Genomic DNA, 27,999 nt, shown 5'->3' with positions numbered 1-27,999 from the left:
ATCTCGGGGGCTTTATGCAAGTTTATTTCTTGTTCCTGCAAAGCCCTGAGTCTGGGCAGCTTTCCGGGGAAGCTGCCTTCCACGTGGTAACTACTTCCCATGGCACTTCCAACAGATGATTCACTATGGACAGAGAAACAACACGGAGAATCACACACAGCCTTTAAACGCTTTCACCCTAGTGTCAGAGGACACGCCTACTCTCAAGCCATTGGCCAGAATTAGTCACATGGCTTCCCCAACCACAGAAGCCTGGGAACTGTAGTCTTTTAGGTGTCCAGGAAGAGGGGGGAGGATGGGAAACAGTGATTATCACAGTGCGATTCCTTCCAGAGGAGGAAAAAGGGCAACTTGCAAACCAATGAGGAGGAAGCACAGAGAAATAGGGATGCAGGTAACTGGAGAAGAGACTACCATGGGGTGTTGCTCAGTTCCGTTGTTCTCAAGATGCACTTATGTACAAATGCCTGCCCATGACGTTGTTCGCTGAGCTGTGGTAAAAGGAAAAAAAAAAAAAGAACATGTCATTATAGAGCTAAATTGGCAGTGTAATCCTTCAGTGTTGCTAAGATTGACAATAAGAAATGGCCCTCCTACATTTTTTTTTGTTTTAAAATGTCATTTCTTTTTTTACTTGATGGTGATCATAGTTAGTAATTGCTTATCTAATGTCCTAACTTGGCAAAATAAAAGGTTGGCAGCCGCTCATAACTTTCACCATGTTTTAAAGTTACTGTGTCAGTCTGCAAAATGAAATTCTTGGAGCCAATGACCTAGTTAATGGCTTTGCCTAGAGCTTGCTTTAGCTGTGTAAGGAAATTTACTTTTTTGAGCACTCAATCTGCAGTGTTTAGCATTTTTCAAAGGAAGGTATCATTATCTCACATTTATAGATAAGGCAACAGAGACTCAGAATAAAGGGTTCCTGGTTATAATTTCTCAGTTGTCCCACTTTTCAGCCCTCTAATAAGTCCCTTTCTCCGCATTACTCTCTGTGGTTCTCCTGCTCTGATTGAACCCTTGCTGATACACACAAGGATCCTCTTCTCGGTGTCTACTTGTGGGGACTCTAACTTAAGACAAATCTCTTAATAAATGGTGCGCTATGTGACTTACCAAGGCCACACTGTTAATTAAGGCCAACAGTGGACCTCAATCCAGATGTACATGACTGAGGTACACGTTCCATCCCTAAAGCCCACTGTCACTTTAGATACTGAACTACATCAAAGCAGTGAATTAAGAGGAACTTCTGGGTCACGTTCACCAAGTGCATGTGGGCAGAAATCCCTGCAGCTATATTAGAATGATATTTAACTCAAGACCTGTTAATGAAGCACCCCTCGCCTGCACACTGGCAACAAGAAGGAGAATCATGCAGTAGGGTGTCTGAGAGCAAAAACGGGCTAATTCTCAGCACAGGTGCTCTTGTGGAATATTGATAGCTGTTCTGAAGACCAAATGGAGTATCTTTGGCTCTTTTTACCCCACCAGGTGTTTCTCACTCCCGGAGCCGAAAATGTATGTGCCTTCTAAGACTGTAAAAATAGACATCTCTCACATTCCTCTATAGGAACATTTAGAAACAAACAACATTTGGAAAGCTGCATACATCTTATATGAAATATAAAGCTGTTCCACTGTAACTAGGGGCTTGCTCAGTCTGATGCATGAGCATAGATATTTGTATATTCATAAATTTCTGGTGCTAATGCACTTGAAATTCACTGTTCCTGAGAAAGGCAGGAAGAGGCAAGACCACTTTGTTTTTTGTTTTTTGTTGTTTTTTTTTTTTTAATTTTTTTTTCAACGTTTTTTATTTATTTTTGGGACAGAGAGAGACAGAGCATGAACGGGGGAGGGGCAGAGAGAGAGGGAGACACAGAATCGGAAACAGGCTCCAGGCTCCGAGCCATCAGCCCAGAGCCTGACGCGGGGCTCGAACTCACGGACCGCGAGATCGTGACCTGGCTGAAGTCGGACGCTTAACCGACTGCGCCACCCAGGCGCCCCGAGGCAAGACCACTTTGAATAAGTTGGTGGGTTGTTTTTGTCTGAGATTTCTTCACTAAACAAGTTTGTAAATATCCAACTTGCTTTTATTATTGTTAAACCCTAAATCTTATGAATTATATTAAAATATCAAACTTTGAATAGGGTTTTGGGAAAGGCTAAAATAAAACTTAATTTTTCTGATTTAATAAATATTACTAATAAAATGAGGCCATTTTGTTTTCATCTACATACATTTCTAACAATCCCTCTTATATCTATACTTTCTTGTAAGTAGATAAAAATCAGTCCTATATATCATGAGTTATTTTAAAGCTACTTTTATTCCAGGACTTCAAAGACATACAGAATGTACTTTTCTTTAAGTGCTCTGCAACTCAGTATCCATGATACATCATCATAAAATATCAAAAATCTTATTATCCATCAGAAATATTTAGGTGGAATAGTTAATTAAATGGTGCAAAAACCTTAAAATTATGATTCACATTTGAGGCTATAAAAAGGTACTAAAGCATAAGGAAAGAGAACATTACCTTAAAGACTTAGAGGAAAAACAGAACTTAATGATCATCTTCTAAAAGACATGGACGTAATTTTTTTTTAAATATTGGTAAAATTGCAATTAATTTTATATTGATCAATTTAAAGGAAGACAGATAGATAGATAGAAAATCAAGAGTCCTCTATGAAACAAAAGTAGGAGGCCATAAGAGATGAAGGCAAAAATGCAGGGGAAAAAGCCAAATACAATTTTTAAAGAATTTAAGGAAATCTAAACTCTAATAGGAGAATTAAAATCCACACTGGAGACAGTTTAAAACAGAAAGAACACTGTAGAAAACTGCGTTATAGGAAAATTAGAAAACCCTAAAGATTATAGAGTAGGGAAAAAGAGGCAATGAAAATCAATTTTTGAAGGATAAAGTACAAAAGCAGTAATCATAAAACAAAATATCAGATATAAGACTAAATGGGTTAACATGTACAATGAAATATTACTTGGCCGTAAAAAAGGGAGAGCTATTGCCATGTGCGACAATATGGATGGACCTCAAAGGCATTATGCTGAGTGAAATAAGTCACAGAAAAACAAATACCATATGATTTCATTATATGTGGAATCTACAAGACAAAACAAATTAATTAAACAAATAGAAAGCAGAATCAGACCTATAAACACAAAGAACAAACTGATGGTTACCAGAGGGAAGGGGGATAGAGGGATAGACAAAATGGGTGAAGGGGCGTTGGAGGCTTCCAATTATGGAATGATTAAGTCATGAAAATAAAAGGCATACCATAAGATATACAGTCAATGATATTGTAATAGTATGGTAACTACATGGATGGTAGTTGGTAACTACACTTGTGGTGAGCATAGTAATGTATAAACTTGTTGAATCATTATGTTGTACACCTGAAACTAATATAACATTATGTCTCAGCCGTACTCAAATTAAAAAAAAAAAAAGGGGCGCCTGGGTGGCGCAGTCGGTTAAGCGTCCGACTTCAGCCAGGTCACGATCTCGCGGTCCGTGAGTTCGAGCCCCGCGTCAGGCTCTGGGCTGATGGCTCGGAGCCTGGAGCCTGTTTCCGATTCTGTGTCTCCCTCTCTCTCTGACCCTCCCCCGTTCATGCTCTGTCTCTCTCTGTCCCAAAAATAAAAAAAAATAAAAAAAAAATAAAAAAAAAAAAAAAAGACCAAACATGCTGACATTGCCAATAAATATAAATGGGTTACACTTCCCTGTCAAATGGTTAGGAATTTCAAATAAGGTTTTAAAAGAAGTTTCTTTTTTTTTTTTTTTTAACATTTATTTATTTTTGAGACAGAGAGAGACAGAGAATGAACAGGGGAGGGGCAGGGAGAGAGGGAGACACAGAATCTGAAACAGGCTCCAGGCTCTGAGCGGTCAGCACAGAGCCCAACGCAGGGCTGGAACTCACGGACCGTGAGATCATGACCTGAGCCAAAGTCGGACGCTTAACCGACCAAGCCACCCAGGCGCCCCTAAAAGAAGTTTCTTTTTTTTTTTTTTTTTTTTTTTTTAAATTTTTTTTTTCAACGTTTTTTATTTATTTTTGGGACAGAGAGAGACAGAGCATGAACGGGGAAGGGGCAGAGAGAGAGGGAGACACACAGAATTGGAAACAGGCTCCAGGCTCCGAGCCATCAGCCCAGAGCCTGACGCGGGGCTCGAACTCACAGACCGCGAGATCGTGACCTGGCTGAAGTCGGACGCTTAACCGACTGCGCCACCCAGGCGCTCCTAAAAGAAGTTTCAAATAAGGTTTATTAAAAATAAAACTCTAGGGGTACCTGGGTGGCTCAGTTGGTTAAGTGTCCAAGTTGGGCTCAGGTCGTGATTTCAGGCTTCATGAGTTCTAGTCCCGTGTTGGGCTCTGTGCTGACTGCTCACAGCCTGGAGCCTGCTTCGGATTCTTTGTGTCCCTCTCCCTCAGCCCCTCCCCAACTTGTGGTCTGCCTGTCTCTCTCTCAAAAATAAATAAACATTTAAAAATAAATAAATAAATGAAAACTCTATTTTGCTTATAATGTATATACCAAAAAGGCAGATTAAAATAATAGAGGAAGATCTATTAGACAAACGCAAACTGAAAATGAAGCATAGATGAGAGATAAAGTAGGTGAAAATTCGACATATGTGCATGGGCGTGGATAGGATGTGCTGGAGGCACCTTGAACTGACTCACAACAGCTGACTATACACATCTCTTCTTACCTCTACATTTAGTGACATTTTAGTACTTGTTTTTGCGGAGAGCTGGTTTACCAGCACACCACTGTGTATGCCCCTCTTTCCTTCACTCCTGTCCTCAATGTTTCCCAGCATTATGGATTTAATTTGTCATCTTAGATCTTGGTTATCATCATTAAAGTACTTTTATTTACTGTAATGGTTCATTGTATGTGTCAACTTTACCATCGGGTACCCAGATATTTCATCAAACATTATTGTAGGTGTTTCTGCAAGGGTAATTTTGGACAAGATTAACATCTTAATAGAGGAAAACAGATTGCCATCCATAATATCAGGAAGACTTAAATAGAACAAAAAGAATGACCTTCCCATGAGTAGAGAAAAGTCTCCAGCAGACTGCCTTTAGACCTCGTCTACATCATCCACTCTCCTGGATCTCCAGGCTGCCAGCCTTCGGACTGGAATTATACCATTGACTTTCCTGTATCTTTTTAGAATCTACACACACACACACACACACACACATACACACACCTCATTTGTTTCTTTTCTCAAGAGAACCCTAATTAATACATTTATACATTATATGCTTCACTTTATAGATTCTTTAAACATTTCCATTGTTTTATAGCTATATTAGGATTAATTTAGACTTCGTGTAAGCAGTTATTTTATACCTTCAGTTCCACATTCTTCATTTCTATACTTTGATTTTCCAGTTGTCTGGAGTATGATGGTAAATACTTTCAGGAAGTGTATGTTAAGATATACATCTTGGGGCACGTGGGTGGCTCAGTTGGTTTAGTGATGGACTTTGGCTCAGGGCATGATCTTGAGGTCCATAAATTTGAGTCCCACATCGGGCTCTCTGCTCTCAGTGCAGAGTCCTCTTCAGATCCTCTGTGTCCCTCTCTCTCTTTGCACCTCCCCTCCTGTGCTCTCTCTCTCTCTCAAAGATAAATATTTTTAATAAAAAGATATACATCTTGATCATGTCTGAAATTGTCTGTTGCCTTCCCACATGAACAAGAGAGGAGCCAGATCCTTACCTTTGATCACTGGTTTTGCAGATAAGAAATATCTTAGCCTTATTTTTTTTCCTAAGTAAGTAGTCTTTTATCCTGTCTGAATGCCCATCATATTCTTTTTCTTCTTAACATTCAAACATTTTGGGGTGCTAGGGTGGCTCTGTTGATGAAGTGTCTGACTCTTGATTTCATCTTAGGTCATGATCCCAAAGTCATAAGATCTAGCCCTGCTCCATGGAGCCTGCTTAAGATTTTCTCTTTCCCTAGGGACACCTGGATGGCTCAGTCAGTTAAGCATCCGACTTCAGCTCAAGTCACGATCTCACAGTTCCTGAGTTCGAGCCCCACGTCAGGCTCTGTGCTGACAGCTCAGAGCCTGGAGCCTGCTTCGGATTCTGTGTCTCCCTCTCTCTCTGTTCCTCCCCCACTCACACTCCGTCCCTCTCTGTCTCTCAAAACTGAGTAAATGTTAAAAAAAAAAAAAAAGATTCTCTCTCTCTCTCTCCCCCTCAGCCCCTTCCCTGCTCATGTACATGCTCTCTCTCCCTCTCTCTCTCAAAAAAAAATTCAAACATTTCATAAAAATAGCCTGTTTGATTGATTTGAAAATGAACATTTTATCACATGTTTACACCCTCTGGAATCAGGGTACAACTTACAGTCACTGTCTAACGTATGGCAGTATGATTCTGCAAACTCCTTCTATTTGACACCTGTGGAAAAGAATCAAGCATAAAACCCTCTTAGCCTTGATGCTATGTGGGTTATACTCTTTGCTAGTCTATTTTCATAAGTTTGTTTTGGCCTGTGCTCGGTAAACCATAAATTTAACATTATTCAGCTAAAAAAAAAAAAGGCATCTCTATTATTCCTTTGAATGATTCCGTCTCTATGTGCTGTTTGCTCCTTCTGAAATTCTTCTCATTCTTCTCCCTCTAGTCTGCATTTCTTTGATCTTTTCTTAAGTCTGTGTTCATGTCTTTGTCCTCTCCCTTTGGGTTTGGGGAGAAATTTTTAAACACGTCTCACACTGCTCTGATTCCATTTTCCAAAACAGACAACTGTGTTCTGTATAGCAATTGTGTCCACTGCAGATTTTCATTTATCCAGTGTGGATTTTCTCTCCATACAATCCTTCCAGTCTCCACCTCTTTCCTCTTTAATATCACCCGCAAATGTAATGTTTCCAAATGTAATGCTCCAAAGAATTGTGTTAAAATATACTTCAGAGATATCCTAAAATATGAGACATATCCTAAAATTTCTTGCAACACCCCTAGTTCGCAAGGCGATTTTTGTTCTTTTTTTTTTTTTTTAATTTTTACATGTTTACTTATTTTTGAGAGAGAGAGAGAGTACAAGTGGGGGAGGAGCACAAAGAGAGGGGAACAGAGAGAGGGGGACAGAGGATCCGAAGCAGGGGCTCGAGCCCACAGACGGTGAGATCATGACCTAAGCGGAAATCGGACACTTAACCGCCTGAGCCACCCAGGCGCCCCCAGCGAGTCTTGTTCTGATTGTTGAGTTTGATCCTACGATTTTGAGATCGCTCTACTTTCGTACGCCAGTTGGTTTCCTATGTGCTTGAGCATCTGGAGACATGAGCAGCGATGCCAAAGCCATCGTGCCTGGCCCTGGTAGTGTGTCTGTCAGGCTCAGAGTTTGAGTGGAAACATGATTCACTCCTGCCCTCGATCAATTTGCGACAGGCTTTCTCTTACTTCTTTCCTCCCCTCACCCTGTAAGGGAAACTCTTCCTAGAGAATTCAACTGTCCGATCGTGCTCCACGGGAGAGGAAACCAGTTCCTTTACTGGCCTTGTCTACTCTGTCCCAGACATGTGTTGTCCCTCTTCCTCCTGTTAATGCGTGTTGTCCCCCTCACCTCCAACAAGCCACTTTGCAGGAGTTCAGGCAACACATCTGATTGAGTTGTGTGTTTCTTCTTGAAGAATTTGATACATTAATACACGCCTATTCCCTAGACCTTCATCAGTCATTATTCCTACCAAGACAAAGTATACCCCAGAGGGATGTTTTGTTTCTCCTGAAATGATGTGAGATAATTAAGATGCTATTAACTAGTCTGGAATCATTTCGGAGTCTTTTAAATTCCGTTATCTAATGAGATGAGGGACTCACTCCGATATTATGGGAAGGTAATTTATTTCCTTCATCAAAATAAACAAGCAATTGCTCGCATCCCAAAAAGATAGTAAACACTAACTATATTCAAGAATAGGATATGAAAAGATGACAAAGTCTACATGATCTATTACTGATCCCATCAAGGTAGAAATCTGCATTAATGCTGGTCAGTTAGAACCAAATCAACAAAACATACTAATTGTCACAGGCACACACATCAAGATTAACTTTTTGCAATTGTATTCACATGTACTCTATGTGCTACCTTTTGGCAAAGCACAAACTCACTGGTCTATATTACATATAGATCGATACAAATACAATACACATACACTCATAGAATCCAGAATGCATCTATATTTTAACTAAATTGAATCTATACATTTATTCTTCAGTTCCTTCCCTTGGATTTATTGCTAACTCAAAATAAATTCACAAAGTTAATATTCAATTTCCATTTATTTCATTACAATCTTCGTTCTTTGGGGCCATAGTAATTTTGCTGGGGAAAGAAGTAAGAAAAAGTTTCATCCAAATATATTTTCTTTATTTAATTTTAATAATATAATTTAATATGTAACTGGTGTTTGGACTAAAATGGGTGGTGAATAAAAAGATTGGAAGAGAAATATGGGTTTTCTCAGAGTCTTGACATTTTGATATGAAATATAGTTATTTAAAGCTGCAGCTCACACTTAAAAAATTACCTACACACTGACTTTTGACATCCATGGTTACCAAATTGCTCTGCTCTTCTCAGCATCTACTTCATTCAAAAATACCCTTCCCTGGGGCGCCTGGGGGCTCAGTCCACTCAGGTCACGATCTCACGGTTCATGGGTTTGAGCCCCATGTCAGGCTCTGTGCTGACAGCTTAGAGCCTGGAGCCTGATTCAGATTCTGTGTCTCCCTCTCTCTCTGCCCCTCCCCTGCTTGTGCGCTCTCTCTGTCTCTCAAAAATAAATAAATGTATAATAAAAAAAATTTAAATAAAAATTAAAAAGAAATCCTTTGCCCAATATTTGCCAAGCTATGACCATGTGTCAGGTTAACTCGGTTAACACTCAAAATAGTCTTATGATTTACTTTTCATTCCTGTATTCCCATTTTACAAGTGGAAAGACTGAGGCTCAAGAAACTTGCCCACAGCCATGAAGTTGGTACGATGCAGAAACTGGATTCCAAGACATGGCTTCCTGTTTCCAGACCCCATGCTTTTGCCAGCCAGGACCATTGGGCTGAACCACCTTGGCTTGGAGAGTCTTTTGGTTACCATGGTTACCCCCCACAGATACACTGCTTTCCAAATGTGCTGTTAGCTAATTAACTAAAATACTTGTGGAAATCAAGAATGGATTAATACTAGGAAATCGAGAATTCAACATAGTTCTTCAACAGATCAAAGGAAAACATCATGATTGTATCAAGACATGCTGAAAACTATTTGATAAAATCCAACATCCATTCCAGGTTTGAAATAAACTCCTAAAAAGGAGAAATTATATGTATGAAAACTACCTCAGACCGGAAGAAGTGTATTAAAGTAGAAATGAACAGCTCCACTAAAGCCAAAGGCAAGGCATGACCACTATTAGATTTTCCTCTGCAGCAACCTCCTGGCCAAAGTCCCAGAGCTCTGGAAGCTGGTAACATACGGGTGGATTCTTCTCCCAAGAAACAAACGTGGCCAAGAGGAAATATCTGGAGAATGTGGAGCATGGAGATCCCTTGATGAAGCCAATTAGTCCGCCAGCCCGGCCCAGGCACACGATGATAGCCAAGAAACCACTGTGGGGATTTGCCAACCGCCAAATATGTCCATTCTAATTACACGTGGCTAGCCCCAAGAAGTGACAGGCTTCTTCTGAGAGCAAGTCTTAGAGGTTAGGACAAAGAACCTTTGGCCCTCAATGCTTCCACCAGGTGGGGAATTAATGTTTCTGTTTTCTTTTTTAATGTTTATTTTTCTTGAGAGAGAGACAGAGTGTGAACAGGAAGGGGAGAGGCAGAGAGAGGGAGACACAGAATCCGAAGCAGGCTCCAGGCTCTGAGCTGCCAGCACAGAGCCCCATGCGGGGCTCGAACTCATGAGCCGCGAGATCATGACCTGAGCCGAAGTTGGATGCTTAATCGACTGAGCCACCCAGGCGTCCCTGGATGCTTCTTAATGCACAGGTTTCTCAGCCGGAGGCTACTGGCATTAGGAGCAGGACGAGAACCTGCTTTGTGATTTATTTGTCTTAAAGAGTAATTCCCATGAATAAGCTCTTCCACAAGTTCATTTCTCCCACCGAAAGGATAGGTAAACTATCAAATTATTTCCTCCTTTCTGTTGTTCCAAGTACATGTCTTGACTTCTAAACATAATGCCTCACTCTAAATATCAGGGCTCTATATCCTATCTCCCTGTGCAGGTAAAACTACATTAAACATATTTACATTATATATTTACATTAAATAATAATAAATTCCACTTTTGAAATGAATCAACTTTGAATTTCCTGAGTCCATTTTTTTTTTTTTTTTTTTTTTACTAAGAAAGCACCTTCACCCCATGGGATTTCTTAGGCAGATAGAAGAAGTAAAGTCCAAATTAAGCATCTCAGAGGTCAGGAAAAGACCAGGCCATGAAAAAATAATTACAGATTTTTTTTTTAACGTTTACCTATTATTGAGAGACAGAGTGAGACAGAGCATAAGCATGGGAGGGACAGAGAGAGGAGGAGACACAGAATCTGAAGCAGGCTCCAGGCTCTGAGCTGTCAGCACAGAGCCTGATGCCGGGCTCGAACCCACCAACTTTGAGATCATGACCTGAATCGAAGTCGGATGCCCAACCGACTGAGCCACCCAGGAGCACTAATTACAGGATGTTTTTAATAGGCTATAATTTAATTTCATTTATTTAACAAATTAGTAATTTTATCCCCAAAATACAGCACAATGCATATTTGATGTCTTATTTGTATTATTTTTTGTTACGTTTAATTTTAATTTATGTTAATTGTATTTAGCTTAGAAAATTTTTTCAATGTGTATTTATTTTTGAGAGAGAGACAGAGTGCAAGCAAGGGAGGGGCAGAGAGAGAGGGAGACACAGAATCTGAAGCAGGCTCCAGGCTCTATGCTGTCAGCACAGAGCCTGACGTGGGGCTCGAACTCAGGAACTGTGAGATCGTGACTTGAGCTGAAGTCGGATGCTTAAACTCATGGACCACAAGATCATGACCTGAGCTGAAGCCGGGGTCCTTAACTGGCTGAGTCACCTAGGTGCCCCAGGTTTAACTTTTAATACGTTTTTTAACTATGTAGTTCAAAACAACAAATATAAGATAAACAATGAAAAAAATTCCCGTTCCTCCTCATTCCCATCTGAAAATTCCAATAGAAAACCAACAACCTTAGCTTCTTATATATCCTGCCAGACTTTCTTTATGTATATTCAAGCACTACACTCACAAAAAATTTCTTACACATCACATTGTACTTTGCTTTTTTCACTTAACAAAATCAATTGTTTTTGATGAATAAAAAGCCACAGGGTTTTGCGGGGGGGTGGTGGGGGGGGTGGATGGATTGCAGCCAGATATTAGGATATTTTGGCAATCATAATATTTTTGCATGTATGCTTGGGATGATAGCTGATTGTAATTTATAATTTACAGATTTAATTCTGTATACATGCTCTACTCCAATGACAAACTCCTATAGGAAAATGACATGGTTTATTAAAGATTGTCATAGGTCACTACGAGCAATGTGGTCCAATAATCGGACCCATATTTAGCATCTTCTACCTATGCTTCTTCCCCCGTCTGTGCTTCCATGAGACTGTAGGTGGAACCACATATGGAGAAAACACTGAAAGTCTATGTGTAAGTCCCCTCATGAACAAGATGCCAGGGAAATGGCCCCACCACCACCACCCCTACTTTCCATTCCCCACACATGACACTAACTCCAAGTCAGGCAAATGGATTACAACAGCGTCATCAATGCCTACTGACAAAGACGAACAGCTCTTAGATCATTATTATTCACAAGGTCAAAGCTCTTTGTCAGCGCCATGGTCAGGGCTTGCGTAGCCACCCGGACCCCAAGCTCGGAAGGGTCCCAGGCTTGGTTGAACGCTCTGCTGTCGCCATCTTGAAATTCCCATTACTTTTTTAACAAGATGCCCTGAATTTTCATTTGCACTGGACCCCACAAACTATGTAGCCAGTCCTCTGTTCCTTGTCAGAATACATTCTAAGAGGGAGAAGACGGTAAGGGAAAAGGAATGTCTCTAAAATTAAGGAAAAACCTGGGTCATCTGGGTGGCTCTGTTGGTTAAGCAGCCGACTTCAGCTCAGGTCATGATCTCTCTGCTGATGAGTTCAAGCCCTGCGTCGGGCTCTGTGCTGACAGCTCAGAGCCTGGAACCTGCTTCACATTCTGTGTCTCCCTCTCTCTCTGCCCCTCTCCTGCTCATGCTCTGTCTCTCCCTGCCTCTCAAAAATGAATAAATGTTAAAAAAAATAAAAATTTTAAAAAAATAAATAAAAATAAGAAAAACACACTTCACAAAATTTGCCTGACTCACATATTCTTTTCCCCATGGGAGAGTTTCCTCGGGGTTCCTCATAAATTCCTGCAAAAGGCTAATTGCCTAATCCATAAGAACCACTATCATTTCTTGATGTCCTTGCAAAGAGGGGCAGGTAATTGGTTTTCAGGTTCAGATTCATTCTTACTTTTTTTTTTCCTTTTCTGTTGTCAAACAGTAAAAATATTTTTATTTTAATTAGAGTCATCAAAAGTCCTTATTTCTGAGAAAAGAGATTAGTTTAATGATTAAATTCCCTGTGCCTCTATGAGTAATAATTAGTTAACCAAATACAAGTCTTCTCTCGGTGGAATAATGACACAGTGTTAGTACACAGGTGACTTCATTTTCAGACAATTAATGTAAGTGACACACACCAGTGGGTCTCCCAGGGACCTCAGGTCCCCGGCAAAGCTCTGTAGGTATTGCAATGGTTTCCTCCCTCCTACGCGTACCATCCATTGCCCGCAGACAGAATCGTAACAGGCCTCTCAAGGTCATATACTAAAAATTTGCACATGCTCGTAGACGCTGTCTGGTTTAATATACCACAGATCTATTTGAAACTGCTGCTGAATTCATAGTAGCTTTTTAAAAATGTGGCTGCAGGGCACCTGGGTGGCTCAGTTGGTTAAGTGCTCGACTTTGGCTCAAGTCATGATCTTGCAGTTCATGAGTTTGAGCCCCGCCTCAGGCTCTGTGTGGACAGCTCAGAGCCTGGACCCTGCTTCGAATTCTGTTTCCTTTGCTCTCTGCCCCTCCCTCACTCATGCTCTGTCTCTGTATCTGTCTCTTTCTCTCAAAAATAAATAACAAAAAAAGATATGTTTTTACTTTTTTTAAATGTTTATTCTTGAGAGAGAGGGAGACACAGAACCTGAAGCAGGCTCCAGGCTCTGAGCCATCAGCACAGAGCCCAACGCGGGGCTCAAACTCATGAACCATGAGATCGTGACCCGAGCCAAAGTGGGATGCTTAACTGACTGAGTCACCCAGGCGCCCCAAGAAATTTTTTTAAAGTGTGGTTGCCACCCACAGACACAAATCTACTACTGTCATCATGGAGGGATTGATCCAAGAGTATTCTGAGTTTATGTTAAAGGGATGTATAAGCATAGAAAGGATGTGGACCGTATGAGTCACGTGTTCAAGTCAAAGTGACTCAGTGACTCAGTGATTCATGGCCTGCCCCTGTTAGGCATCTAAGGAAGCAGTAGGGGGAGCAGGGGTGTCCACAGTTTTCGAAGTCAAGTAGAATTTGCTCCTGCTCCCACCTGGGGGCCATGGACAAGCTCCTTACCCTCCTATGTCCTCTTCTCCTTACGTGTAAAATAAGGAAAATAATAGTAGCTACCTTATGATCTTAGTGGACACCACCTCATTGTGCCCCCAGGACACCTTGAACTCAAAGGAGAATCATGGCAGTAGAAAAAGCCCCCAGCCCCGAATAAGGGAGAGGAAAGGGCTGAACAGAGCAAGGTAGAGCCGGGATGGTGGTTAGCAATGTGCCCCGCCCCAGCCACAGTGTCTGCACATTGCAAGCCCACAATAGACGTGACTTGGTTGTTGTCGCCATGGTTAGGTCGCTTGCCCACCTGTCTCTAGGTGAGTAGCTGTCCTAACTTGCGCGATCATTAAAAACACACTCTAGCTCAGTATATCTTTCTGTTCATTACCTGGTAAGACGTTATCTAATTTTTAAGACATTATCTAAGCCTCTAGGTTTTCCTAATTGCTTTCCCCATGAAATTTTAATACAGCAGATGCATTGCAATTCTATGTGTTGTCAGTAATTTCAAGCGTCGTCTCAGCTGGGCGGTGAGTTGTAAACCCAACCCCTAGTACACAGACTCGGGGGCGGGGGGGGGGGGGGGAGATGTTATAGGCTCCGGATGGAAGGTTCTTAGCCAAGCGAGACTGTGGCTCGTGACCTGAAAGACCTCGCCTCTCAGTTCCGCCCTTCCAGATGGTGGGCTGGACAACTTCCCTGAGAGGCAGTCCCAGGACGTTGGGCCCCACCTAGAAACCTCCTTGCTTGCTCTTCATCCCAACACTGCTATCTTCCATCACGTTCTCAACCTGCAACCTCTTTATCCCCTACGTAAAACTCTTGATATTCTCTTTTCCTTTCATAATCATCTTTAAAACATTTTGAAACTGGACCCCAAAGATTAGCAACTTTCCCTTTGTTAGAGGGCAGGGATGATCCAGGCACCAAATGCTCCTCAGCATTAAGAGGGAAGGTTTGGTTTTAATCCTTAGGAATACATGTGCTTCAGGTCTTAGAATGGGTTAGAGTGTTTTAAAACAGTTGTCACTGGGGCATCTGGGTGGCTCAGTCAGTTAAGCATCCGACTCTTGATTTGGGCTCAGGTCAAGATCTCATGGATCGTGAGTTCAAGCCCAAGCGCGATCTGAGCTGACAGCCCAGAGCCTCCTTCGGATTCTCTCTCTCCGTCTTCTCTCTCTCTGCCCCTCCCTCGCTCTCTGTCTCTCTCTCTCTCTCTCTCAAAATAAATAAACATATAAAAAATAAAATGGTTGTCATTAAGTTTTTAAATTAAAATTGGTTGAATGTTCATGTCCTGCTATTTTCTTCATCTCAGTTAACTTCTCTACCCATCACATGAGGTAGTTCCTATTATCAGCCCCCATTTTAAAGATGAGGCAACTCAGAGAGGTTAAGTAACTTGCATGAGGTCACACAGCTAGTAGGTACCTAAGCTGAGTTTTCAGCCCAGGTCTTTCTGACTTAGAGCCTGAACCCTTAAATCACCACAAGCAAACTCTAAGAGACTCAAAGGTATTCTGGCCCTAGGACAGGGTTAAACTCAGGAAACATTCTCTTTTTATCCAGCTTCTGGATTTAGCAGACATTCTGCATAGGTATGAGAAAGGCTGAGGTTGCTAAGAGAAATCACAGTCGTGGTCAACCTAAGGTTAACTGAGATATGCTGGGTTCTATCTCAGGGCAGAGGGAAAAAATGATGCTTAATCTTATTCCCAGCTCAATGCTAAAGGCCAAAGGCCAACTACCTGCCCTGTGTCCTGATGGGCAAAAAATAACTGGAACTCACAAAGTGACCTGGAGGGGAGATGGCTGTGGCGATCAGAACACCCTAAGAAATAAGAAAAAGTTTAGGAGAACTGTGGCGACAGAGGCCCGGGAAAAGAAGAGTCCCGTCACCTTATGTTGAAAACGTTTGCCCACTGGAAAAACTGAAATTTTAGTCTAGACAGAATCTGTGAGAATTTATGTCTGCCTCCCCAGATGCCAACTTTTGACGTTAAGTGTTGCCCACCACCCACATATTAAATCTCGAATTCACAAGAGTATCATCTTTAGCACTAATGAAGTATGTATATAGCACCTGGGAATTGGTTTTGGCTTCATTTTTATTACACATGCAATACATGTTCAAGGTAAGCAAGACCAACATCATGGAAGGGAATCAACGGAAAAGTAAAGGTCTTACTGCGATGCCAGCCACTCATTTCGCCTCCCCAGGAACAATCGCTTTTGCTAAGAGATTTAATTCCAGAGCTCTTCTAAGCAGTCACGGGAAAACATTGGTTTTTTTGCTAATGTTTTTGGGCAAATGGGACCGTACTAGACATTATTGTCTTGTAACTGCTTTTTTTCAGCATATAATAACATGCACGAGATAGCTTGCCACATACACCTTTTAATAGCCATATGATATTCCGCTCAGTAGAGATGTATGAAGAGATTTTAACTAGCCTCCTTCTTTGGACATTTAGGAGCAATATCTGAGAAATAATGATAGTTCACAAAATGATCTGATGAATAAACATTTTTGTACACAAGCTCCCGCTCGAATACGATAAATTCTATGGTGGCAAAAATTTCACCTGCTTTGTTTACTGATGAACCTCCAGCATTTGGTTCGCTGCCTGACATGTAGCAGGTGTCCAATAAGTGTTTATTGAGTGAATATATCTTCGTGTGTATATGTATCTACACAAGTATTTAAATTTTATGTGTATGTCGACCACTGCCCTTCCAAAATTATTGCTTCACTATCTATTCTCTACTCTGTTTTGTTCTGTTTGGTTTTGGTCTGCTGGGGATATCTTAAGAGCTCAGTGTCATGGAAATAGTGAGTGACTGTGTATGTTTCCCATTGTTGCTGTAAGTAGCTGCCATGAATTTCGTGGCTGGAAACAACATAAATTCATTATCTTCTAGTTCTGGAGGGCAGAAGTCTATAGTATAGGTTAGCAAGGCTGCATGCTCCTTAAGAAGGTTTTAGGATAGAATTCATTTCCTTGTCTTTTCTGGCTTTTAAAGCTTGCATTCCTTGGCTCATGGTCTCTTCCACATCACTCCAACACCTGCTTTCACTGTCACATCCTTTTCTCTGATTCTGACCCTCCTGCCTCCCTCCTTCCCTTCTCTGGATGCTTGTAATTTACACTGGCCCCACCTGGATAATCCCAGATAATCTTCTCGTTTTGAAATCACATCTGCAGAGTCCCGTTTGCCACAGAAGGTAACATATTTGCAGGTCCCAGGGATTAGGACTTGGACATCTTTCAGGAGCCATTATTCTGCACACCACAGCATGGGAATCAGGTTTGAACTTCAGCACTGCCTCTCCCACATGCACACCCTAAATACATGGTGTGTTCCTGCTTGCCACGTCCTGAACTAAATCTAAGCAATATACTAACTAACTCCGTGGTCTCGGCCAAGTTGTATAACTTCCCTGAAGCTCCATCTGTCACTTTCAGAATTGGAGAGATTAATATTTGTTTCACAGGAAATTCTGCCTGTAGAAAATTGCAGGCAAACCTTCCCATTCAGGAATTATTACACGTTGTTTTAACCTTGACAAAATGTAAGTAAAATCCTGGTTAAGCCGTAATGAGCTAGAGAAACAGATCCTCTTGCATCTGGTGATGTGAATGTAGATTGGTACAGGCTTTCTAGAGGGCAATGTTGCACTATGAATGTAACGAAAAGCCTTATGTTGGTTCTCTTTATCCCACTAATTATCCGTTCTAAGTATATCTTAAGAGCATGGTTGAATTTATGTGCAAAAATGTTCAGTGAAATATTATTTATAATAGGGGGTGATGGTGAAAACAAACTAAATGTCCATTAATCAGGGCTTAGATAAATAAGTGTGGTATATCCTCATTACAGAAATATTATCAGCCATGTAAAAGGATTCTGTAGAATACTAAATAGTATGCTCGAGGTTTGTCAAATATCAGTGACAAACTTGGAAACCCGCCTCACTTACTATCTCAAATCGGTAAAAGAATTGTGCGGTGAGGAGGGAAAAAAAAACAACTGAAAATACACATTTCATGGTATTACAGTGACTATTTCTGGGTAATGGAATAACGGTTGATTTTCATTTTCTAATAATTAAGTTGGGGGGGAAGGAATGTCCACATAGAACAATTCCTTTGGTTGGATTATCAGGCGGTCCTTGTGTAGAACAAAAACTTCCGAAGGTGTCCCTCTAGTGGAAGAAAGGATGCGGCGGCTGGGGGGACACCCGGGCGCGACTTTTTAAGAAACAGATTATTATTGCATTCAAGACATTTCGAGAGAAACAAGGGCCTGAAAGTAGTAAACTATTCTGCTCATTCAAAAAAAAAAAAAATGTTTACAGGGAGACAGAGACCAACTGCAAAAGTAAAACTGAAACCTCACCGTGGCAAAGAGGGCCACTAATTCTAGGCGCGCTTGGACAACTGACAGCTTTTTAATTGCCGAGGTTGGGGAACTAAACTCCTTGGGTTTAATTCTCCTCTCCTTGCTTTCGGGTAGCTCGGGTTCTAGTTGCAGATCCAGGCCGCCCCACCCTCCGACCCAAGGGACAAGGCAAGACGCATTCCCTAAAGGCCGTGGGCTGGAGCCTAAGGTCTGGAGCGGACACCTGTCGGGAGCTCGCAAGCACCAAGCTGCGGGGGAACTCTACGAATCTTCGGCTCCACTCGGCTCCTCTTCGGCTAAGTTCGGTCAGGTCTCCTCGCGGCTTCGGCTCCTCCTCGGCTGAGTTCGGCTGGCTCTCGACCTGTCGGGCTCGGCTCCCTTCGGCTTCCTTCGACCGACGCTCGTCTCCCGCTCGGCTCTGTTCAGCTGAGCTCGTCTCCCGCTCGGCTCTGTTCGGCTGAGCTCGTCTCCCGCTCGGCTCTGTTCGGCTGAGCTCGTCTCCCGCTCGGTTCTGTTCGGCTGAGCTCGTCTCCCGCTCGGTTCTGTTCGCCTGAGCTCGGCTCCCGCTCGGCTCTCTTCGGCTGAGCTCGGCTCCCGCTCGGCTCTCTTCGGCTGAGCTCGGCTCCCGCTCGGCTCTCTTCGGCTGAGCTCGGCCGCGGCCCCGGAAGGGCGCCCATGGAGCCGGTACCGCCGGCTCCGCCGACCGCTATGGCGCCGCTGCTGGAGTATGAGCGGCAGCTGGTGCTGGAACTACTGGACGCGGACGGGCTGGTAGTGTGCGCCCGCGGGCTCGGCGCGGATCGGCTCCTCTACCACTTCCTCCGGCTGCACTGCCACCCCGCGTGCCTGGTGCTGGTGCTCAACACGCAGCCGGCCGAGGAGGTGCGGCTGCCGGCGCGGGGGTGAGGGGGTCCCCGAGAGAGCTGGGAGCTTTCCGAGCGCATGCAGGCCCGGCGCGGGCGCGAGGCCTCTGAGGGCGCCGGCGATCCCTAGCGCCGGGGGAGGGCGTTGAATGGGGGTCCGTGAGGCAGATGCAGGGCCCTGACACCGGCGCGAGGACGTAGGGTGGGAGGGGTCCCTTGGAGGATGCATGTCCCTGACACGGGCGCGGGGACACCGAGAAGGATGAGAGGGGTCCTTGAGGCGGACGCGGGTTCCTGACGCGGGTGGGAGGACACGGGAATGGGAGGAGTCTCGAGGCCGACGCAAGTCCCTGACACCGGCGCGGGGACACCGAGGGTGCGAGGGGTCCCGAGCAGGGTGCAAGTCTCTGACACTGGTGGAAGAGCTTGGAACGGGGGTCTCTGAGACAGCTGCAGGTCCCTGCCGAGGGTGCAAGGACACAGAGGGACGGAGGGGCTCGGAGAGGGGGAGGGGAGTCACCACCAGAGGCGAGGGGCAGAGAGAAGGATTGGAGGTGCCGGAAGAGGACGCGATGGCCAGAGAAGGCTGCGGAGAGGAACGATGAGAGAGGCCCCAGGCTGGATACCATGGGGCCTGTTGGGTCAGAAGAGCGGGATCTGGAAAAGGGAACAGTGACGGGGATGGGGGAGTCTCAGAGGGTAATTGCAGGATGTGAAGGGAGAGACTGAAACTGGGGAGAGCTCTGCAGGGAAGAGGAGGGTCTGAGGGGGTTGACCCAGGCTGGGGGGAGGGGGCGGAGGGTCGGAAGGGAAGGGAGCTGGAAGCTGAGGACCTGGCGGTTAAGGAATGGAGGGCACTGAGGACAGAAGACGGATACACCTGTGCCAAAACGGGGCGTTTGCTATTGAGAGGTGGCACAGCCTGGTCTGACAAGTCTGCTGCGCCCCTAGGTAGAGCAGGTGGCCAGGAGGCAGGTGGCCGCTGAGAAGAATGCCCACAGACTCCTTGAGGGCAGGGATACTGTCTGATTTGTCTAGGGATCCCCGGTACCTGGCACAACCCAGGGCCCCCAGGAGAGGGAGGGTTGCCCTGAAGACACAAAGGGCCAAGCTCCCACTGACCTGAAGCCCCGCTGGGGCGGATGGGGACAGAGCCACCAGTCTAAAACTCGGCTTGGGAAAAGGATTCCTTGCGATGTCCTCACACCCTGTGCTTGCCTGCAAACCTGGCTTTGATGGCAAGTATTTTCTAGCTAGCCGAAGTCTTTTAACTGAGGGTTTTAAAGTCTTTGTTATTGTTGTTAAAATGCTCATAACTCAAGTGCAGTGATGCCTCAGCACAAACCCAAAAACACAACAAAAATAAAAGCCTGGTTGCATGTGGATGATTGGTTGATCACCTAAAGCAGTAACTTGGTTTGTATATTCCTCAAGTTCCCTGTCTCTCTTTTTAAATACAAAGACCTTGCCGCCCAGTAAAAACTGCCCTGTATTAAACAGACTGCTAATCAAACTTGATTTCACGTAGGAGTATTTTATCAGTCAGCTGAAGATTGAAGGAGTGGAACACCTCCCTCGTCGTGTAACAAATGAAATCACAAGTAACAGTCGCTACGAGGTCTACACCCAAGGAGGTGTGATATTTGCAACAAGTCGAATACTTGTGGTCGACTTCTTGACTAATAGAATACCTTCAGATTTAATCACTGGTAAGAATTTGACACCTTGTCATTATTTGTATAATGATACAAACTAGCACTGTTTTGTGCCTGTCCCCACTGCTAAAGTCTAAACTAGAACCTCCTTGGGGGCAGCACTGGGTGTTTGGACTCAGCATTGTACTCCCAGGGATTAGCACAATACCGGAAACATTTTAGATACTTAAAAAGTACTTGTAGCCTGAATAAGTAAGAATGACTTTTCCTTGCTCTCTAAGCTCCTATCTGGTTAATACTTCATAATTGGCTGGCATTTGCTTTTCGAACCTAATCAGCCTTGAAATGTTTATAGATATTCTTTGTATATTTCCTAAAATATTTGGTTTTCTCTTTAAAGAGTTTTTCTCCCGCCCGTGATTTGAAATTAAACCGAGTCGTTGCTTATTTATTTTGAGAAATAATGGCTTCATTTTAGCTAGAATTAATATAGAAAAGGAATTCGTTCTCATTATTATTCGTCTGTTTGGCAACCTTTTCTGATTTCCCCCAAAGCTCATTTGAGGTCCCTACCTCTCTGTCCTCGGGTTATCCTGTGCTTCTCCCCAGTCATAGCACTAAAGAACAACCCAGTATATTTGCCAGTTTATTTTTCTGTCTCACTCTTAGATAACAAGCTTCATAAGCACAAGGAACAATTTGTTCATCGCAGGCTAAGAACCTGATACGCAGGGTATTAAACACGTATTTGTTGGATGAACGTTGTGTGAATAAGCTGTGATCTTCAGTAAACTTCTGGAGGGCAGAGCGACTGTGACATTCATAATGGTATATCCCACTATTGCCCTGACCCAGAAGACCCTCAGGAAACATTTAGTGAATCAATGTATGAACGAATGTTTTATGTGGCTCATGGTAAACTGATTGAAGAAAAGTGTTTTTATACTTTTATAACATTTATAACTGTAATAAGCTGGGACACAGGTGGTGAGGTCGGACTCACCTGGCTTTGAATGGGGATGCCACCACTCACAAGGAAGTTATGTAATTTTGGTGAGCCTCAGTTCTCTTTTCTCATTTTTTTTAAATTTTAGTTAACATATACAGGGCAATATTATTTCAGGAGTAGAACTCAGTGATTGATCACTTACATACAACCCCCAGTGCTCATCACAAGTGCCCTCCTTAGTACCCATCCCCCATGTAGCCCATCCCCCACTCCCCTCCCTCCCTCAATCCTCAGTTCCCTGTGTTAAGAATGGCATGTTTCCCTCTCTTCTCTCCGCCCACTTCCCACGTGTTCATCTGTTTTGTTTCTTGAATTTCCACACATGAGTGAAATCCTATGGTATTTGTCTTCCTCTGATTGACTTAGCATAATACACTCTAGCTCCATCCACATCATTGCAAATGGGAAGGGGTCATTCTTTTCGATGACTAAGTAATATTCCATCGTATAGATAGATACACCACATCTTCTGTATCCATTCACCAGTTGATGGGCACTTGGGCTCTTTCCATAATTTGGCTACTGTTGATAATGCTGCTGTAAACATCAGGTGCATGTACCCCTTCCAATCTGTATTTTTGTATCCTTTGGGTAAATACCTAATAGTACAATTTCTGGATTGTAGGGTCATTTTATTTTTAGTTTCTTGAGGAACCTCCATACTGTTTTCCAGAGTGGCTGCACCAGTTTGCATTCCCACCAGCAGTGCAAAAGAGATTCTCTTTCTCCGCATCCTCACCAACACCTGCTGTTTCTTGTGTTGTTAATCTTAGCCACTCTGACAGGTATGAGGTATTATCTCATCATGGTTTTGATTTGTATTTCCCTGATGATGAGTGATGTTGAGCATCTTTTCATGTGTCTATTGGCCATCTGGATGTCTTCTTTGGAAAAGTATCTATTCGTGTCTTCAGCCCATTTCTTCACTGGGTTATTTATTTTTTGGGTGTTGAGTTTGAGAAGTTCTTTGTAGATTTTGGATGCCAACCCTTTATCAGATATGTCTTTTGTGAATATCTTCTCCCATTCTGTAGGCTGTCTTTTAGTTTTGTTGACTGTTTCCTTTGCTGTGCAGAAACTTTTTATCTTGATGAGGTCCCAATAGTTCATTTTTGCTTTTGTTTCCTTTGCCTCCAGCAACATATCTAGTAAGAAGTTGCTCCGGCCAAGGTCACAGAGGTTGCTGCCTGTGTTCTCTAGGATTTTGATGGTGTCTTGTCTCACATTTAGATCTTTGATCCATTTTGAGTTTATTTTTGTGTATGGTGTAGGAAAGTGGTCTGGTTCATCCTTCTGCTTGTCGCTGTCCAGTTTTCCCAGCACCACTTGTTAAAGAGACTTTTTTCCATTTTTCTTTCCTGCTTTGTCAAAAATGAGTTGGTCATATAGTTGTGGGTTCATTTCTTAAATTGAGAAAAAGAGCACCTCCTAGAGTTATCTTAAGGATTAAGTGAGTAAAAATAAACGGCTCAGTATAGTGCGTGATACATACTAAATGATAAATAATAGCAAAGAAAAAAAAAAGCATTGGCTCTTCGTAACCAGAAATTCTGATGCATCGTAAAGTCACTGTTTGCTGCTTTCTTCTCAGCTTAGTTTTATATTGCTTTAAGTGGATAAAATGGGGGCAGTGTACCGGAACTACCACTAGATGTCAGTATCGCTCTGACTTTTAGTCACCATTCAACCTACTTAGGCAGAGAGCGGGATGAATCAAAGAAACCTCCAAATTATAGTTTATAGGTAGTTCCTAATTAAAAGCGCAAAATTCCCGGCCCATATCTGATCAACAGCCACTAATGAAGGCGCTGTTGCTGCCGCTGCTTGGCTGCATGGAAGGTGAATGAATGCCAGACAAGAACCCTGCCCGATTCTGCTCCCCAAGGGATCATTCCACACACCCCCCCCCACCCCTACCCCCCACCCCCCACCCCGCTCCCGCCAGGCTGGCAATGACACTTTCACCACAACTCTGACAGACCAAACAGCAGTCCTTGAGACATGTAACCCTCCGGAAAGTTCTGAATGTCCCCGGCCCTAACCTGCCCCCCCACCTCCGCCGCTGCCATTGCTACTCGTGGTATCCGCCACCACACCCCACCCAAGGGTCCCTGCCAAACGCAACTCCCCGGTGCGGAGAGAACTGTGTAGATAGCGACCCTGGTTGTACTGGCAGGAGACAGGACAGGAGGCTTTCATTGCTTAAACGGCTCCTGACATCCCCAAATAGAACTCAGAACACGCTTTCCACGGGACGCTTAAAAAAACCCTCCCATGTTACATGTTAGGTTCGTGTGCCCAGTGCTATAATCCAGTTTTCTGTTCACTCAACAAACATTTAGTGTCCTAAGGGTCCTTTGTTTGGTAGGGATGTGATAGGTCCTGGAGACAGATGAACGAGGGACTGGTGAACTCTTGAGCTAGGCTCCCTCTGGGCTTGACCCCGCCTCCCCCCGTGTACCAAAGTTGTGACCCCTGGCACGTTCCTTAATGTCATCAGGACTCCGTTTACTCACCCATAAATGGGAGACTGTAACAGTGCCTTCCTCTTAGGCTTAGCACACGGGTGAAATGAGATCATGTTTGTAAAATTCTTAGCTTCATGCTCAGCACACAGTCAAGCATTCTCTGATGACTGCTCGTTGTGATGTCCTTGTCCTTGAGCGGTGTCGTGGAGGAGGCAGGTGGAAAGCAGTACTCGCAGTACAGGATGAGATAACGAACTGTTGTGGGAGCATCAGAATGAAATGTAAGGAGGCTTTGGTGAGACGGCAGTTGCCCCCAGAAATACACCTGCTCGTGTTTTCTTGTTGCTGGTTTTTCAAACGGTGTGTCGGGGGTGGTGGGGAGTCCTCAGGGGGTGTCACTTAGGAGAAACCAGGCTTTGTCTTCAGGCACACATGGTTTGGGACCTTTAGCCTCCCATTGCTTGGCGGATGACCTTGATCAACCTGTTTGCCTCTCCTGATCTCATAATAATACCTACATCATAGAATTCTGAGGATTAAATGAATAACAGTCTGCAAAAGTACCTGACCCCAGTGCCCGGGATCGAGTATTCTCTTCTTCCATCTGGGTTCCAAAAGAATGACAGCCTTTTGGAACACAACATTTTCTTTCTTTTTTCTTTTTTTAATGTTTGTTTATTTATTTTGAGAGAAGGGAGAACGTGTGCACACGTGCATGAGCGGGAGAGGGGTAGAGAGGGAGAAGAGAGAGAATCCTAAGCAGGCTCTGGGCAGGATCTCACGGGGCTCGATCTCACGAACCGAAACTGTGAGGTCATGACCTGAGCTGAGATCACGAGTCAGACGCTTACCCACCTGAGCCACCAGGTGAGCTGGAGCAGAACATTGTCTTAAATTGAGGCCCATCTTTCCTTTAGAAGCCCACCTTTATCACTTCAACCTTGTATAATAATTCAGTCTAGGCCAGCAAAGTGTAGCCCAGTGAAGTACTCGGAAAAGCCCAGCGTCTTAAGTCCAGGATCTTTTCCGAGTTGTAAATTTGTTAGGTACACGTACTGCAGTTATTGAAAACCCTTTGTCTGTAAATTCCTAAATAACACTGATTTTTAGCACATCTGAAAAATAGTGTGCTTAGCTAGAATTAGAATAGACGGTAGCTCTCTCCGCCTCAGTCCAAAATTTAAACGCCAAAAGAGCAGAATCTGAATTGAGCCTCCTGAACTACACTAAAAGGGGTCATAAATCACTATTAATGTCATTTCCCAGATGCTAGGAGTCATGGGAACTGGTACAAAAACACATAAGCACATTTATGACAAATTTTTATGTAAGGTAATTGGCTTGATGTCGGTCTCAAAGACTAAGAATCATCACAGAATAATTGAGTTTTTGATTCAGAAATGACATCCGTGCACTCTTACGTCATACGTCTTCCTAATTTCTCGCTAATCACACTGCATCAAAATGGCATATATGTGTCATGTCTCGTGGATGTATTATACACACAAAAGAAAGATTATCTGGTCAGTGCTCTCATTTTATAAATAAGGAAACGTATAATAATTTCCTTGTTTTTGTGATCTCAGAAGTGTCCTAATCACAGCACCCCCAAACCTGGATGTAGTAAATATATTCATTAAAGGCCTTTATTTTAATGGGCTAGTTTATCTCTCAGTTGAATATCCTCTGATTCCAAAAATTGAATTATTCTAGTAGGTGGTACAGATGTTACCCAGACTTGTGAAATGGCCCTCTTTTCTGTAGTCCACATCTGGTTCACATATGAAAGGAGAGTCATTGAGGCACTTTGCTTTCAGAAACTCTTCCTCCGCCGTGCCAGACACACCCCACCCCAGGGCCTTTGCTCTTACTGTCCCCTCATCCTGGAATGGTCTTGGTGCACGTGGTTCCAAGGCTCACCTCCTCTTTTCCATCTAGCCTTGGCCCAGATAGAGCCTCAACGAGGCGACCCTGCCTAAAGTTGCCCCCCATCACCTGTCACACACACTCCCTCTCCTCCTCCTCCTCCTCGGATTCCTTTTTTCCTCCCCAGCCCTTATCGCTGTACAACTTACTAAATCGTCTCTTTGTTTATATTGTGTATCGTAAGTACCGCAAGGACACAGATTGCCATCTGTGTGTTCACTGCTGTATCTCCGGCCCAGACGAGCACACTGCCCGTGCTCAAGAGAAATGTGGTGAAATCAGTGAATGAAAACGAGCATGAACTTCCTTGTCTGTTCTGTAATCTAAATTATTATCTCCTCCCAGGCATCTTGGTGTATAGAGCGCACAGGATAATCGAGTCTTGTCAAGAAGCATTCATCTTGCGTCTGTTTCGCCAGAAAAACAAGCGTGGTTTTATTAAAGCTTTCACAGACAATGCTGTCGCCTTTGACACTGGTTTTTGTCACGTGGAAAGAGTGATGCGAAATCTTTTCGTAGGGAAGCTGTATCTGTGGCCAAGGTAAATAGCCTTATGTGACAGATTTCTGTGAGAGAATCCACTACGACTTAAGCGTGCACTTGAAAGTGATGTAAAATTTATAGGAATTGCACTTGACATATGATAGCCGGGTCCATACCAAGTGCATCAAATAGAAACATATGGTTACCTCATTTGTGATTATTTTAAAAGGAGAGACAGATTTGATATTTCCTTTTCTGGTAGCCCGTCACATCCATCCAAGGGCAGCCACTTTATTGCCTCTTCTACATTTAGCGAAACCCCCAGGGAATCTAGAGCCTAAGGTATATAACAGGTTTAGGAGAACTAAACTCCCTCTGAAGATTACCCGTTGGGGAATAAGGCACAAAGATTGTTTTATTAATTTTGTTTAACGTTTATTTGTTTTTGAGAGACGGAGCACGAGCAGGGAAGGGGCAGAGAGAGGGAGACACAGAATCCGAAGCAGGCTCCAGGCTCCGAGCGGTCAACACAGAGCCTGACCCAGAGCTCGAACTCATGAACCGTGAGATCATGACCTGAGCGGAAGTTGGACGCTTAACTGACTGAGCCACTCAGGGGCCCCAAAGCGTAAAGATTTTTGAAGAATTCCTGTAAATGTCTGGGGAAACCCGGAAGGTTCCAATGTTCAAACATCTCGCACCTATGCTGATACGTATTTTGGTTACACTACATGGCATTTGAGAGTAATTGCCAGGGTCTTTTGCCTTTCTTGATTATGCTGTCTCAAGGATAGGCATGCTTTTTCTGTGAAGGGCCTGATAGTAAATATTTTGGGCTTTGCAGGCCATGTGGTTTGTGACAATGCTTCCAGTCTGCTGTTACATCAGAAAAGCAGCCATAGACAATACATAAACACTGGGCACGGCTGTGTTCTAATAACACTATTTCTAAAAACAGGCAATGAAAAAAAAAACAACAAAAACGGGGCGCCTGGGTGGCTTCACTCGGTTGAGCATCTGACTTTGGCTCAGGTCATGATCTCATGGTTCATGGTTTCCAGCCCCACGTCAGGCTCTGCTGACCGCTCAGAGCCTGGAGCCTGCCTCGGATTCTGTGTCTCCCCCTCTCTCTGCCCCTCCCCTGCTTGTGCTCTGTCTCTCTCTCCCTCTCTCTCAAAAATAAATAAACATTAAAAAAAAAAAAAAAAAACAGGCACTGGTTTGGGCCCAGACCATATTTTTGCTGACCCCCCGCCTTATTCAACGAATGCATCCTTTCGTTGAGATTAAAAGTACTTCTGAAAACATTGTCATTTTGCTGTCTGTTTGGTTTGTGTCTTAGTTGCATTTCCAAAACCCCTGTGAGAGCAAAAACTGAGAGCCGTGTTATTTCTGGTCTCGGAG

General features: G+C 43.5%; 1 protein-coding gene and 1 long non-coding RNA gene across 2 annotated transcripts in view; one reads left to right on the top strand and one right to left on the bottom strand.

The window, feature by feature from the left end:
* Nucleotides 1-3: 3 nt before the first annotated feature.
* LOC131500608 (uncharacterized) lies at nucleotides 4-24,658 on the bottom strand. Its single transcript, XR_009256383.1, has 2 exons — nucleotides 24,235-24,658; nucleotides 4-491 (listed from the first exon to the last, which is right to left on the bottom strand). It is a non-coding gene; the product is annotated as an uncharacterized LOC131500608 (long non-coding RNA).
* ERCC4 (ERCC excision repair 4, endonuclease catalytic subunit) overlaps nucleotides 18,826-27,999 on the top strand; it is a 33,168-nt gene continuing 23,994 nt past the window's right edge. The window contains exons 1-3 of the mRNA XM_058709852.1: nucleotides 18,826-19,073; nucleotides 20,583-20,763; nucleotides 26,458-26,653. Coding sequence (XP_058565835.1) covers nucleotides 18,867-19,073; nucleotides 20,583-20,763; nucleotides 26,458-26,653 — 584 coding nt within the window. The 5' untranslated portion in view covers nucleotides 18,826-18,866. The remainder of the gene's footprint in view (nucleotides 19,074-20,582; nucleotides 20,764-26,457; nucleotides 26,654-27,999) is intronic.

The sequence above is a fragment of the Neofelis nebulosa genome, chromosome 18 (genome assembly GCF_028018385.1).
Source record: "Neofelis nebulosa isolate mNeoNeb1 chromosome 18, mNeoNeb1.pri, whole genome shotgun sequence".
NCBI lineage: Eukaryota > Metazoa > Chordata > Mammalia > Carnivora > Felidae > Neofelis > Neofelis nebulosa.
Note: the sequence above shows the minus strand (reverse complement) of the source record. Positions and strands in the feature narration are given on the sequence as shown.